This window comes from Rhinopithecus bieti, unplaced genomic scaffold (genome assembly GCF_001698545.2).
Source record: "Rhinopithecus bieti isolate Rb0 unplaced genomic scaffold, ASM169854v2 scaffold_1618, whole genome shotgun sequence".
NCBI classification, from domain to species: Eukaryota; Metazoa; Chordata; class Mammalia; order Primates; family Cercopithecidae; genus Rhinopithecus; species Rhinopithecus bieti.
Window position 1 is genome coordinate 596,081 of NW_016803937.1, and position 15,094 is coordinate 611,174.

General features: G+C 59.7%; 2 protein-coding genes across 2 annotated transcripts in view; one reads left to right on the forward strand and one right to left on the reverse strand.

Moving 5' to 3' along the window:
* The window catches only part of CYBA (cytochrome b-245 alpha chain), a 10,914-nt gene extending 9,270 nt beyond the window's left edge, over positions 1-1,644 (forward strand). Inside the window, exon 6 of the mRNA XM_017859823.1 lies at positions 1,366-1,644. Within this exon, the coding sequence (XP_017715312.1) occupies positions 1,366-1,581 (216 nt within the window). The 3' untranslated portion in view covers positions 1,582-1,644. The remainder of the gene's footprint in view (positions 1-1,365) is intronic.
* A 2,479-nt stretch (positions 1,645-4,123) lies between these two features.
* Positions 4,124-6,003, reverse strand: IL17C (interleukin 17C). The gene is made up of 3 exons (XM_017859834.1): positions 5,930-6,003; positions 5,245-5,573; positions 4,124-4,755 (listed from the first exon to the last, which is right to left on the reverse strand). The coding sequence occupies exons 1-3, from the start codon at positions 5,933-5,935 to the stop codon at positions 4,497-4,499; spliced, it is 594 nt and encodes a 197-aa protein (XP_017715323.1). The 5' UTR covers positions 5,936-6,003; the 3' UTR covers positions 4,124-4,496.
* Between the last annotated feature and the right edge of the window lie 9,091 nt (positions 6,004-15,094).

The window sequence follows — 15,094 nt, forward strand, 5'->3', positions numbered from 1 at the left end:
AGCCTCTCAGGGCTCTCCTTTAGAGTCCTTTCCTCTTGCCAAGCGCTCATCTGGGCTGTTGCTTTGTTCTCCGGGAGCCACCACATGCCCCCTGGCTCCCTGCTACCACATACAGCTAGCCGCTCCTGGAGACCTCAGTAGGAATTCCTTGTGCTAAACCCAGAGAGGAATTGCTGGGTCAGGCATGGGCTCAGCTGCTCCCCAGCAGACAACCTACCACCAGCCGTGCCGGCCCCATCGCCCCCACCTGGCGCACAGCGCTTTCTCCCACGCTTGGCAGTTCCACAGCACGAGGCCGGCTGTGCGGAGCTTGGACTCGCTCTTCTCTGGCTGTGGATTTGCGCTGCTGGAGCTTCTTCTCCCTTGAGTTGCCTGTTCATACTCTTTGTCCATTTTTCTCTTGTGGTTTTTGTCTTTTTCTTAAGTTGCAGGAATTTCACGTATTATTTTAGCTACTGAGCCTTCGCAGCCTTTCGACACTGTGAATGCCTTCCTGCTTTCTGCTAAGGGTCTGTTAACTTGGTCCGTGAGGCCCTTCACTGCACTGAAGAACAGAAGTTTCCCTGTTTACTTGCTCTGTGGTCTGTGCTTTGTAAAAACACCTTTCCCTGGCCCTAGGTCCTGTGTTCACGTTCCTGCATTTTCTTCTATCACCCTTATTATAGTTTTGCTCTTCAGGATGGAATATTTCCGTTTTGGAGTTAGGTAGGATCACAGATGTCCCATTTCTCTTTCTGCTTCATGACGGATATGATGTGACATATTTTTCTACCGGATATTGTGGAATAGAAGATGAAAAGCACACACTCCCGGGTCCACTTGACCTGTTGCAGTGGAACCTCCGGGCATGGGCCCAGGAGTCTGTATTTTTAGTCAGCCAGTGGAATCCTGCGTTCTTCAAGCTCTGCCCCTGACCCCCATGTGCAGAAATGCCTGGGCATCCTTGGGGGGCTGCCGGCCAAGGTGGGTGAATGGCACCCACCAGACGGAGCCGGGCCTGCTACTGTCCTGGGCCACCCCTCCTGCTGGACCTCAGGCGTCCTCCCTGCCCTTGGCTCCCTGCCTTGGCGCCTTGGGAGGAGAATTTAGGTGCTGAAATTTGCATCTGGGAGTGTCCACCAGGGGATCTTCCAGAAGCCCAGGGGTTCCTGCCCTACTCCTGGCATGAAGAAATAGCTTGGGTTGGTGTCAGGCCAACCCAGGTCCTGGCTGTGTGGCCTCCGGCCGTCACTTCTCTGAGCGGCAGTCACACCATCCCGCGTGGGATTCAGATTTGAGCCTGTCCCGGGGCCCCTGGTGGGGTGGGCCTCCAGGGAGGGAGGGCCGGCTTTGGGGCGCGGGGCCCAACCCCTCCGTGCCCCGCAGGCGGCCGTGCGTGGTGAGCAGTGGACACCGATCGAGCCCAAGCCCCGGGAGCGGCCGCAGATCGGAGGCACCATCAAGCAGCCGCCCACCAACCCCCCGCCGCGGCCCCCGGCCGAGGCCCGCAAGAAGCCCAGCGACGAGGAGGCGGCGGCGGCGGGGGGACCCCCGGGAGGTCCCCAGGCCAACCCCATCCCGGTGACCGACGAGGTCGTGTGACTTCACCCCAGACCTGCCCTCCCGCCCGGGCGCCCGCCAGCAATAAACACAGCAAAGCCCGGAGCCTGAGCGTGAGCCTGAGCCTCTGCCTGGGGCCGGTGGGTGGGTCCGGGGTAGCGATGGTTCCTGAGGCCTGGGCAGGCGCCCCGTTTCCTGCCGGCCGGGTCGCATTCCAGTTTCATTAGCATCAGCATCGCCTTCCTTGTCAGCAGCACATGAAATCCCAGGTACCATATATTCCACGAAATATAGTACCTGGAAATTCCAGGTGTGTGCCTCCCTAGAAAGGTCCTCCCAGGCCTGGAGGAGGTAACGGAGTCCTCCCTTGATAGCTCTCCCAGGCCCTGCAGGCCCTCCACACCTAGCGCCTCCCTAAGGGGCTTGGATTCCAGAGGCATTAAGTGAAAAGGGAACAGGGCGGGAGCCATGTGGTGAGCCTCTACCTTGCGCCTCTTTTCTGTAGAAACTGGGGTGAGGCTGGTGGCGGATGCACCCTTGTTTTCCCCCCACACTGATGCTAGAGGGCTCTCCAGCTGCCCAGGACACTCAGGCCAAGTTGTAGGGGGCTTCTGGACACTCCTGCTCCTCACTTGTGTGGAGGCTGTGGCTGGCTGCACATGCACCTGCCCACAGGTCCTCACCACCACCCCAGCCGGGTGCCCTCAAAGCTTTGCCGTGCATCAGCCACATCCCCCGCCGCTGGGCTCTCACCAAGGCACCCACTCTCCTGAGGCTGGAGAAGCCCTTGCCTGCTGCTTACCCACCTGCTCTCCCAGCAACTCACACTTCAGAGCCAGGGACTTCTGTTCCCGGGGCTTTCAGAATCCGCCCCCCACCAGCCAACACTCAGCACCATGCAGACATCTCAATCCAGCCTCGTCTCAGCTATCCCCCCAGATCACCAAGCTTCAGGTCACCCTTGAAACCCCCACATCCCCACGCCCAATCCTGGCCCAAATCCAGACCCCAGCTACATGGGCCATCCCCACCCAGGCCACCTGCCATCTCCCGCTCTTCCCTCACCCCAGAAACATTCCTGTCGCTGCCATTGAAACCCAAAGCCCCACCCCAGTGCCTCCAGCTCCGAACCCACAGGCTCAGCTCCCTTCAGTGACAGCCACAAGCTTCTGATGGCCCCATGGCAGACACAGTCTGCACCCAGCGCCCTGCCCCGCCCCCGCCGTCCCCCTCTCACTTGGTGTCAGCCACACAGGCCACTCTCTGACCCTTGGACACACCCAGCGTGTGTCTTCTCAGGGCCTTTGCATGGGCTCTTCCTGCTGCCTGGAGCTATTCCCTGCATGGCTGCCTGGCTCCTTCCTCCTCCCCTTCAGGTCTTCGAGGCCTCCCTGACCCTCTGCTTAGAACCGCAGCCCCTCCCCCACAGCCTCTGTCCTGGACTCATTCACAGACTAAACACCACTTGTTCCATCAGTCACCATGGAGGCAGGAGGGATTTTGACCATTTTGTTCTCAGCCTGTTCCCAGTGCCAGGCGCCTAGTAGAAACTCAATATGGCTGGGTGTGGTGGCTCATGCCTATAATCTCAGCAGTCTGGGAGGCCGAGGTGGGAGGATCACTTGAGCTGAGGAGTTCGAGACCAACCTGGCCAACATGGCGAAACCCCGCCTCTACTAAAAATACAAATATTAGTTGGGTGTAGTGGCGCACGCCTGTACTGGGAAGCTGAGCTGGGAGAATCGCTTGAACCTAGAAGGTGGGGGTTGCAGTGCGCTGAAGTCACGCCACTACACTCCAGCCTGGGCAACAGAGCGAGACCCTTTCTCAAAAAAGAAAAGAAATGTGTTGAATGAAAATTCTACCTCCTGGACAAAGGCCACCACCTCCAGGAAGTCTTCCCTGAGACCTCCTCCTCTGGGGGTCTGAGTGGAGTCCCCCACCCCCATTTCCAGGCACCTGGACATGGTAGGTGGGTGAGCCAGGGGGCCAGGCAGAGGAGGGGCTAACAACTGCCCAGCAGCCCCATGGCAATGTCGGCCCTCAGGGCTGGGGGCCGAGAGACTGAGACCCTGAGACTGTCACAGGCCTGGGCCCCTTTTCCACGACTGAGGCTGCTCACCCCAGGGTCCCTTAACTAAAATCTCCAGCAGAGCCTGGGCCCCAGAGCCTGGCTAGTTCACCTTTAGGGAGGGCGCCTGGGTCTTGGCTGTTGATCCGACCCACAGAGGCTGGGGCCCTGCCTTGAGCTGACAGCCCTGCAGTTCATCCTCGGAGACTTTCGCCTGGGGGCCGAGATGGTGCCCCAGGCGCTCACATTGTTACAAAGCACAGGGCTCAAGGCTCTGCCTGGGGAAGTCGGCTCACTCCTGTTCCCAGGGGTATCCTCCAGGGAGACACCGTGGGCAGAGCAGGGACACCTGTGCTCCCCCATGCTAGAGCTCAGTCCCACCTGCATGCACTGCTCGCTGCTGCATAGACCTTTCTGGAAGGATGCCCCAGAATTGGGTCCGTGGGTGGCCTGGGCCAGGGCTGAGCAGGAGAAGGTCGCAGTGAATGTTGGCCTCGGGGATGTGTTCATCAGTTTAATAACAAACGTACGCTAAAATAATTGTTGAAGAAACAGGTACTTCCAAGGAGGTTGGAGCCTGGGGGTCCTGAGGTCAGTGATAGGGTGAGGGAAGCCGGGAGCGGGGCGGGGAGCCAAGGTACAGGTGACCGTGTGACGCCTTTTCTGTGGCTTTAAGGGCTGGAAGAGGTGCTGAGCTCCTTCTACCCCCAACTACTGAGGCTGGAGATGGAAAGAACAGTGGGGGGCCGTCCTCCAGACACGGGGGATGCCTGGACCCCAAGGGTAGTGTTGGGGTAGGCATATAAATAACAATAAATACACATAAATAGGGGGTGCCCTCTGGGGAGCCCATGTGTCCAGTCTAGGGGCTCCACGGCCTCGGCGGTCACACTGACCGGGGCAGCACGCAGGTGCAGCCGACAGGCACGCGAATGAACTCGGTGTGGAAGGCGAAGGCCCCAGGCGTGGGGAGTCCCGAGACGTCGCGGGAGCAGGGCCGGCGGCGCAACACCAGCAGGCTCTGGAGGAGCCGCACGGAGTTGAGCGCGGCTGTCTCGCGGCCTGTCCGTGGGTCGATGCAGCCTCTGCACAGGCACTCGGCGAAGGCCAGCTTTTGTGGATAGCGGTCCTCGTCTGTGTCCACACTGCGGGACGGGGCGCACAGTGAGTCTCTGGCCCTTGCCTCCTTGAGGCTCCTCTCCCCTCAGGTTCCCTCCCCGAGTGCTCAGGATGGGACCTGAGGCAGTGAGGGCCATACCACACGGGCCTGGCGTGCAGTCGGGCTTGTAAGTGGTGGTAATCCATGTGTCCCCAGGGTGCTCCAAGAGCACAGAGCAGGGGCCGGAGGCCTCTAAAGCCTTCCTCCCACTTCACCACCCAGCCCCACTTCTGCAGGAGCTCAGGTGAGGGGCCCAGAATTTCCCCAGGGGATCCTGGCTACCAAGGACAGTGGCAGGCAGGGCACGACCGTAAGAAGCAGCTCAGCCACCCAGGTCAGCAGGGCCGGAGGGACGGAGCTCCGGTGGCCACGCCCACTTGACAGGGGCGAACCACCAAGGCCCAGGGAGCTCTCCAGGCAGGGCCCTGTCAGGGGAGGGGCAGCCCGCGCCACAGCAGGATCCCCAGGTCCTCACCGGTATCTCCAGGGTGAGATGGAGCGCTGGTGGGTGTCTGCCTCCAACACCTCCTCTGGCTGCAGCACCGGGCACTGGGTCGCAGCTGAGGGCCTCTCATGCCTCCTCCTGTGGCTTGCTGCCTCCAGGCTGGACACCAGGGCTACAGGCAAAGCCTGCCCCCACTTGGCACCTCGAGCCAGCAGGTGTGGGGGTGCCTGGCCAAGGGGCAGTTCCTCAGCTGAGTAGCAGCGTGGGGTCCCATGAGTGTGGGGGTGCCCCCTGAGGAAGGGGTCATGGTGGGCCAGGCATGCATGCAACCAGGTCAGAAACAGGAGGCCAGGGAGGAGCTGGTGAAACAGGCAGGTGGGTGGTTAGGGGATGCCCAGGGCAGGGGGCACCTCACTTCCACCTCAGCTTTCCTTGTTCCCAGGGGAAAGATGGAGTACAGCCCTTCCTCTATAGATGGGGAAACTGAAGTCCAGAGAGGCTAGCCCTTTAGCCCAAGACACCCAGCATGCCAGGGCTCCAAGGATCTGTAACTGCCTCCCCCTACCCCCAGACTGAGGGGTTTCCCAGAGCCCATCCCAACACCCTCATCCCAGGGTTCAGAGAACCCCACCCCAGCCCTTCCAGGCCAGGCTGTGCCATCCAAGTGGCAACCATCCAAGTGGCAACCATCCAAGTGGCATGTGGAGAGGCTCACTGTCATGGTGGTGGCAGCAGGGCAGGCCGGGCTTGGAGCGGCCTGCACACCTGGCGGCAATCCCACAGTTGCACCTGGCCATGAACCTGGCAGCAGCCGCTCTTATACCTGAGGCCACACCTGAGGGAAATTCCGGCACCACTTCCTTCTCGGGAAGTGCCCAGCTGGGGCACTTCCTTCTCTGGTCCCCACAGCCCCCACCTCCTGTGCATCAGGACACGGACACGCAAGGAGCCCTCGGGGAGCTCCGTCCTGTTACTCCCCTCCCCCGAGAGAGACTCTGCCCAACCTGAGCACCTGCCCAGGGTGCTGCCTTGTCTGACATTCTCAAACTTTTTTTTTTTTTTTTTTTTTTTTTGAGACAGGGTGTCGCTGTCACCCAAGCTGGAGTACAATGGCACCATCTCAGCTTACTGGAACCTCCACCTCCCAGGTTCAAGCGATTCTCCTGTCTCAGCCTCCCGAGTAGCTGGGATTACAGGCACCCACCACCATGCATGGCTAATTTTTGTACTTTTAGTACAGACGGGGTTTTGCCATATTGGCCAGGCTGGTCTGCGGCTCCTGACCTCAAGTGATCTGCTTGACTTGGCCTCCCAAAGTGCTGGGATTATAGGAGTGAGCCATTGTGACCAGACTTGAACCTCCTATAAGAGGGTTTCTGCTTGCGTATCTGTCCGCACCTTGCTGATTCAACTTGTAGGTTTTCATCTGGACCTGATAGTGGCAGGGCGCTTTTGTACCCTATACAGTTCTGCTCCGTCCCCTGCTGGTGGGTGCTGAAGGTGGTTCAGTGTTTTAGCTGAGATGATCAAGATCAGGTGAGGCTCATGTGCCCTCTTCACCCAGGTGGGAGAGGTCCCAGAGGAGATGGGGAAGCAGGTCTTCAGGTCTCTGTTGGACTTCTGTGGTTTTTGTTGTTGTTGTTGTTGTTGTTGTTGTTTTCTGAGGTAATGTCTCGCTCTGTTGCCCAGTCTGGAGTGCAGTGGCGCAATCTCGGCTCACTACAAGCTTGGCTTCTCGGGTTCACACCATTCTCCTGCCTCAGCCTCTCGAGTAGCTGGGACTACAGGTGCCCACCTGGCTAATTTTTTGTAAATTTAGTAGAGACAGGGTTTCACTGTATTAGCCGAGATGGTCTCAATCTCCTGACCTTGTGATCTGCCCGCCTTGGCCTCCCAAAATGCTGGGATTACAGGCGTGAGTCACTGCGCCTGGCCCAAGCTTCTGTGGTTTTATTGAGAAAAAGTTCAAGCTAAAAAGTCTGAGTTGGAGGTGTGAGGAGGTGTGAGGAGTGAGGTGTGAGGAGTCAGGAGTGAGGTGTGAGGAGATGTGAGGTGTGAGGAGTGAGGTGTGAGGAGTGAGGTGTGAGATATGAGGTGTGAGGAGGTGTGAGGAGTCAAGAGTGAGGTGTGAGGAGATGTGAGGTGTGAGGAGTGAGGTGTGAGGAGTGAGGTGTGAGATATGAGGTGTGAGGAGGTGTGAGGTGTCAGGAGTGAGGTGTGAGGTCTGAGGAGTGAGGTGTGAGGAGGTGGGAGGTATGAGGTGTAAGGTCTGAGGTGTGAGGTCTGAGGAGTGAGGTGTGAGGAGGTGGGAGGTGTGAGGAGCAGTGAAGTGTGAAGAGTGAGGAGTGTGGTGTGAGGAGTGAGGTGTGAGGTATGAGGAGTGAGGTGTGAGGTGTGAGGAGTGAGGAGTGAGGTGTGAGGAGTGAGGTATGAGGAGATGGGACATGTGAGGAGTGAGGTGTGAGGAGAGAGGAGTGAGGAGTGAGGTGTGAGGTGTGAGGTGTGAGGAGTGAGTGAGGTGTGAGGAGTGAAGAGTGAGGTGCGAGGAGCGAGGGGTGAGGTGTGAGGAGTGAGGTGTGAGGAGGTGTGAGGTGTGAGGAGGTGTGAGGAGATGTGAGGTGTGAGGAGTGAGGTTTGAGGTGTGAGGAGTGAGAAGTGAGGTGTGAGGAGGTGTGAGGGGTGGGGAGTGAGGTGTAAGGTGTGAGGAGTGAGGTGTGAGGAGTCAGGAGTGAGATGTCAGGAGAGAGGGGTGAGGTGGGAGGAGTGAGGTGTGAGGAGGTGTGAGGTGTGAGAAGATGTGAGGAGTGAGGTGTGAGGTATGAGGGGTGAGGAGTGAGGTGTGAGATGTGAGGAGTGAGGAGTGAGGTGTGAGGTGTGAGGAGTGAGAAGTGAGGTGTGAGGAGTGAGATGTGAGGAGTGAGGAGTGAGGTGTGAGGAGGTGTGAGGAGGAGTGAAGTTTGAGGAGTGAGGTGTCAGGAGTGAGGTGTGAGGTGTGAGGAGTGAGGTGTGAGGAGTGAGATGCGAGGAGTGAGGAGTGAGGTGTGAGGAGGTGTGAGGAGGAGTGAAGTTTGAGGAGTGAGGTGTGAGGAGTGAGGTGTGAGGAGTGAGGAGTGAGGTGTGAGGAGTGAGATGCGAGGAGTGAGGAGTGAGGTGTGAGGAGGTGTGAGGAGGAGTGAAGTTTGAGGAGTGAGGTGTGAGGAGTGAGGTGTGAGGAGTGAGGAATGAGGTGTAAGGTATGAGGAGTGAGGTATGAGGAGGTGGAGGGTGTGAGGAGTGAGGAGTGAGGTGTGAGGTGGGAGGAGTGAGGTGTGATGAGTGAGGTGTGAGGAGTGAGGAGTGAGGTATGAGGAGTGAGGAGTGAGGTGTGAGGAGTGAGATGTGAGGAGGGAAAAGTGAGGTGTGAGGAGGTGTGAGGAGTGAGGTGTGAGGAGGGGTGAGGTGTGAGGAGTGAGGTGTGAGGAGGGGTGAGGTGTGAGGAGTGAGGTTTGAGGAGTGAGGTGTGAGATGTGAGGAGTGAGGAGTGAGGAGTGAGGTGTGAGGAGTGAGAAGTGAGGTGTGAGGAGTGAGATGTGAGGAGTGAGGAGTGAGGTGTGAGGAGGTGTGAGGAGGAGTGAAGTTTGAGGAGTGAGGTGTGAGGAGTGAGGTGTGAGGAGTGAGGAATGAGGTGTAAGGTATGAGGAGTGAGGTATGAGGAGGTGGAGGGTGTGAGGAGTGAGGAGTGAGGTGTGAGGTGGGAGGAGTGAGGTGTGATGAGTGAGGTGTGAGGAGTGAGGAGTGAGGTATGAGGAGTGAGGAGTGAGGTGTGAGGAGTGAGATGTGAGGAGGGAAAAGTGAGGTGTGAGGAGGTGTGAGGAGTGAGGTGTGAGGAGGGGTGAGGTGTGAGGAGTGAGGTGTGAGGAGGGGTGAGGTGTGAGGAGTGAGGTTTGAGGAGTGAGGTGTGAGATGTGAGGAGTGAGGAATGAGGTGTGAGGAGTGAGATGTGAGGAGGAGCGAGGTGTGAGGAGTGAGGTATGAGGAGGTGGGAGGTGTGAAGAGGTGTGAAGAGTGAAGTGTGAGGAATGAGGTGTGAGGAGTGAGGAGTGAGGTATGAGGAGTGAGGTATGAGGAGTGAGATGTGAGGAGGGAAGAGTGAGGTGTGAGGAGGTGTGAGGAGTGAGGTGTGAGGAGTGAGGTAGGAGATGGGAGGTGTGAGGAGGTGTGAAGAGTGAGGTATGAGGAGTGCAGTGTGAGGAGTGAGGTGTGAAGTGTCAGGAGTGAGATATGAGGTGTGAGGAGGTGTGAGGTGTGAGTTGTCAGGAGTGAGGTGTGAGGTGTGAGGAGTGAGGTGTGAGGAGGTGTGAGGAGTGAGGTGTAAGGTCTAAGGTGTGAGGTCTGAGGAGTGAGGTGTGAGGAGGTGGGAGGTGTGAAGAGTGAGGAGTGAGGTGTAAGGTGTGAGGAGGTGGGAGGTGTGAGGAGGTGTGAGGAGTGAGGTGTGAGGTGTGAGGAGTGAGGAGTGAGGTGTGAGGAGGTGTGAGGAGGAGTGAGGTGTGAGGAGTGAGGAATGAGGTGTGAGGAGTGAGGTGTGAGGAATGAGGTGTGAGGTGTGAGGAGTGAGGAGTGAGGGGTGAGGAGCGAGGGGTGAGGTGTGAGGGTTGAGGTGTGAGGAGGTGTGAGGTGTGAGGAGGTGTGAGGAGGTGTGAGGTGTGAGGAGTGAGGTGTGAGGAGGTGTGGGAGTGAGGAGTGAGGTGTGAGGAGCGAGGGGTGAAGTGTGAGGAGTGAGGTGTGAGGAGGTTTGAGGTGTGAGGAGATGTGAGGAGTGAGATGTGAGGTGTGAGGTGTGAGGGGTGAGGAGTGAGGTGTGAGGAGTGAGGAGTGAGGTGTGAAGTGTGAGGAGTGAGGTGTGAGGAGTGAGATGTGAGGAGTGAGGAGTGAGGTGTGAGAAGGTGTGAGAAGGTGTGAGGAGGAGTGAGGTGTGAGGTGTGAGGAGTGAGGAATGAAGTGTGAGGTGTGAGGAGTGAGGTATGAGGAGGTGGGAGGTGTGAGGAGGTGTGAAGAGTGAGGTGTGAGGAGTGAGGTGTGAGGAGTGAGGGGTGAGGTGTGAGGAGTGAGGTGTGAAGTGTGAGGTGTGAGGTGTAAGGAGATGTGAGGTGTGAGGAGTGAAGTGTGAGGTGTGAGGAGTGAGGAGTGAGGAGGTTTGAGGGGTGAGGAGATGTGAGGACTGAGATGTGAGGTGTGAGGTGTGAGGGGTGAGGAGTTAGGTATGAGGAGGTGTGGGAGTGAGGAGTGAGGTGTGAGGAGCGAGGGGTGAGGTGGAGGAGTGAGGAGTGAGGAGGTTTGAGGGGTGAGGAGTGAGGAGTGAGGTGTGAGGTGTGAGGAGTGAGGTGTGAAGTGTGAGGTGTGAGGTGTAAGGAGTGTGAGGTGTGAGGAGTGAAGTGTGAGGTGTGAGGAGTGAGGTGTGAGGTGTGAGGAGTGAGGTGTGAGAAGTGAGGTGTGAGGTGTGAAGTGTGAACAGCGCACATAGGAAGCTTTATGTAAGTGGGGCCAGGAGCTGCCTTTGGCCTCCTTGCTCGGTGAGGCTGGCTGGGGTGGGGGTGCTGGAGGTGCCTTTGTTTCCCTGGAAAGGGGACAGCTGGGGCCAGAGCTCGGGAAGTTTTGAATGCCGGGGGTTTTATGTCATCCTGAGGAGGGTTCCCCTGGGGTCCCCAGGGCCCCTGGCCACACCAAAGGTGGGGGAATCTGTCCACCCTGGTCCCCTCAGCTTCGGGGTGAGGGCGGGAGGGAGGGTGCTTCTGTGTCCCCAGCCTTTCCTCCCCTGCCGCAGTGCAGATGTGTTCCACAGAGGCGTCCTCTAAGCTTAAAACCTCAGTCTCTCTGAACACAAAAGCCCCCAAGTGGAGTGGGGCTGAGGCAGCACTGGGACCCCTGGGCCCTCCAGTACCTGCTCTTGGCCACTGTGTGGCTCTCGGCTTATCTGCCGTGGGCCTCTGCAGGTGGAGGAGGCCGTGCTCCAGGGTTAACAGTCTGGGAAGAATCAAAGACAGATTGCTGGAGTCCCCGGGGCTGCTCCTCCCTATAGTGCCTCTGCCCACCCACCCTCTGCTTGCATACCTCCTATGACGGGGAGCTCACTATCTGTGCTGGTTTCCTAGGGCTGTGCTAACCATGCACCACAAACTGGGGAGTGTGAAATGGCAGAAGTTTATTCCACCAGGCCGTGGAGCTGGGAGTCTGATATCAAGGTGTGTTCAAGGTTGGGTCCTCCTGGAGGCTCTTCTAGCCCTCGGTTTCCCAGGCTTGCGGCTCCTCCCATGGCCTCTCTGCTGTATCCGTCTTATCCTCTTCTGTGGTTTATAAGGACATGGGTTGTTGGATTTAGGGTCCAGTCTAAATGATAATCCCTCCCACCTTCTCAGGACGTGGGACCTGTCTTAACCCAGGATGGGGCATCTCAAGATCCTTTCCTTAATTACATCAAAGCAAAAGCCCCTTTCCCAAATGAGCGCACGTTCACAGGTCGGGTCAGGCTGTGGGGAGAGCCTTTTCCAGGACACTGCAGAACCCGCCGCATCCCCAGCAGGACAGGTGCTCCTATGTGGGTTGTCTCTGCCTTAGGCTGGGCTGATACAGGTCTCTCTGCAGGGGTGCTTGGCTGTTTCAGAAAAATTGCAGCCCCTCGCAGCCCTCCCCTAAAGGTGGCCTGAGCGCCTTGAGGGCCACGTCTGTGGCAGCCCCCTCTGTGTACTAGGGCTGAGAGTGGTGCGGGGCACACGGGAGGGTGATTTGTAAATAACACAGAATGGAAAAAGGAGGGAGGAGAGTGGCTCTCCCTGTGGGTAAAGTGGGATGACAGCAGCTCCAGTGCCAAGGCTGCCCTGAGGCGCATTAGTGTCACTGCCTGGCTCAGGTGGTCGCAGTCCGCAGCACCTGCCGCCAGGAGGCTGACGAGCACTCTTACTGGTGTGAGACAGGGCAGCGGCAGCGGGGCGGGGGTTTGTCTTTTCTCCAGAGTCCACTCAGCCATTCTTCTGGGGACAAAAACTCAAGACCCTCCACAACCTCTGCATGCCAAGCACAGCCCCGGGGAGGGGGCTGGGCCCCTCCCTGGCTCGGGCATCTCTGGGGGCCTCCCCTAGGCTGAGACCTACAAAGCAGCCCGGGGGCCCCTTCTTCTGCCACAGGGAGGGGCCTGGGGAAGCCTCATTGGAAACGTCCCGAGGGGCCTGCAGCTGGGTGCCCAAGATGTTTTGTGCAAACCCTGACGAGTCACCACACTCAGCATGGCCAGGCCTGGCCTCCCCAGTGCTTCTGCCCAACCTGCCCAGCTGCGGCTTGGGGCTGGGACTGCCAGCCATGCTGGGTGGGGAATCTTGAGGAGGGGAGTAGGGTGCCTTCGTGCAGGGTTAGGGAACGCACAGTGTTGGGAGGGAAGGACAGGTTGATGTCAGTCCTCATCCTCTGCTGGGAGTCCTTGTGCAGTGCACGACCTGCTCAACCATACCCGAGGAAGAGGAAGGGGGAGGGGACAATAGGAGCCAGAGGGAATGGAGGAAAAGGCCAGGAAAAGAGGGGGAGAGCGAGAAGCTCTCCACCCTCGGCCTGGTGCCCTCGCCCCCATCCCCCATCCCCAGATAGAGCCAGTGACCCTCCCTCCTGGCATGGGGAACAGGTGTGTCCACACGTGGGCCACACGCAGTTCTCTGGGGCGGGACCTGGTCAGCCGATGAGGGCAGCCCGTGCCTGAGGAGGTAAATGGCTGAGTGGAAAAGTTCGGCAGGAGGGAGTGAGCAGAGGGAGCCGGAGCCCCCAGGCACAGGAGTGTTCTCCCTGGCCCCCGACCGCCGTCTGCTCCCTCCCGCTCCCCGACGCATCCGGTGTCCCGCCCAGGGGAGGATGGAAGCAGCAGCCCCACCGTGGACTCCACTCCGCCCCCGCCGCCTTCCTCCCCGACCCGGGGCTGCCTTCTTCCCAGCGGCCGCTGCCCCGTCTTCCGCTCAGCTCTGGGTCTGAGGTGTGACGGCCGGAGCCCCCGGCACAGGCTGCACCCCGAGAACGGGGCCAGGGACCAGGGACCCGGCCAGGGCCGCGCGCTCCCAGCGCTGTCCCGGGGGTCGCAGGCCAGGAAGACACGCCCGGGGGCACCTGCGGGACCTGCGGACTGGGCGGGGTCCAGGTCCCGCGGCGCAGAGGCCGGGAGGAGGCAGGGCGGGCTGCGCTCCGCGGGTGGCTGAGGCAAGCGCAGAAATACCGGGTTGGGCAAGACTGGAAAGGCGGCGGCAGGAAGGCTGGAGGGCGGCCCGGAGGCGGAGGTCCGGACAGGCCGGCTCTCAAACCACAACCCGGGCCCGCCCCCAGCAGACCGCGTGGCCGGACCCTGGTGGGGAACGAGGACCCTGGTGCGGAACCAGGGGTCTCTGACAAACGCAGAGCCGGGCGGGTCAGAGGCGGCGCGGGGTCGTCCCCCAGACGCAAGGACGGACAGACCCACAGCCAGGAGCCCTTTGGCGCCCTGAGCGGGGCTGCGGGAGGAGGGATGAGGCAGGGAGGGCACTGGGCAGGGCGGAAGGAGACCCTCTCTGCAGGGTCTCCCCCACATCAAGGCGCAGGTGCACAGCGGGTCACGCGCAGCCAGCCGCCCACAACACAGTGTGTCCAGCCGGGTGGGCAGGGCGGGGGCACTGCGGGCGGGGGTGCAGAATCGTCATGAGATGTTGGCTGGGACAGCAGAGGGCCCCTCCCTGAGGTGCCACCACCCCACACCCCCCATGGGTTTTCCCCGGCAGGAATGGTCTCCTGTGACTCGGCCTTTTCCCCTTCTGTGGATCCCTCTAGGGCCACCGCCTCCAAGCAGCGTCTACATCCGCCTGCCCACCCAAAGCCCAAACGGGTGGGTAGGAGCGTGGCTGTGGGGGAGGGGCTGCAGGCCGAGGGCAGAGGCCCTGGGAGGGGCTGGCAGGCGGGTGCCACTGCCAGAACCCCACACAGGCTTTCTAGTCACTGCACGGGGAGCAAGGAGGACGTGCGCGCTAACCGCCCGGAGCAGGACGTCCCTGGAGGGCGTGGACACCCGTGGATGCCCGTCACACAGCAAGGCCACCCTTCCCAGCTGCCTGACTGAACATCCTCTCCCCTCGACCACATGCGGGCAGTCACCCTCCTAGGACAGGCCCCTCTGCACCGATGTCTGAGAGCCACAGGGATGGGTAGCCACACCTGGGGTCCACTGCCACCTGGTGCGAGTTCAAACCCAGCTCCAGACTGCGGTGCTCAGGGCTGTGGCTGGGGGCTGATCCGCTGCAGAGGGGGCCACGTCTGGTCCCAGTCCACATGTGAGCTGCGGTGGGCTCACCTGCCCGCTCCTGGCCGTAAAGAGACAGGCACTGCAGGCGCCAGTTTGAGGTGCCCACACTGCAGGCACAGAGCACCATTTCCTGGCCTCCAGCCTCACGGTACAGCCCACAAATGACAGGCTGCAGGCTGGCACCCAGAGTGGCCTGGACTCCAGCTCCGTGGCCTTGAAGGCCACCCTTTCCAGAGAATGGGAATTTCCTTTGCACTTGGCTTTGACCTGATGGCAAATCTGATAAGCCTCAAAAAATGGTGGCCGGGCGCCGCGGCTGACGCCTGTCATCCCAGCACTTTGCGAGGCTGAGGCGGGCGGATCACGAGGTCAGGAGATCGAGACCATCCTGGCTAACACGAGGAAACCCTGTCTCTACTTAAAATACAAAAAACTAGCCGGGTGCGGTGGTGGCGCCTGTAGTCCCAGCTACTCAGGAGGCTGAGGCAGGAGAATGGCGTAAACCCGGGAGGCAGAGGTTGCAGTGAGCCCAGGTCGCGCCACTGCACTCCAGTCTGGGCGACAGAGTGAGACTCTGTCTCAAAAAAAAAAAAAAAAAAAAAA

Excerpts from the sequence above, each read along its gene's own strand:
- IL17C (XM_017859834.1), bottom strand. Across the intron at positions 4,756-5,244 it reads ATCTCACCCTGGAGATACCG|TGTGGACACAGACGAGGACC; the intron begins GTGAGGACCTGG and ends CCCGTCCCGCAG.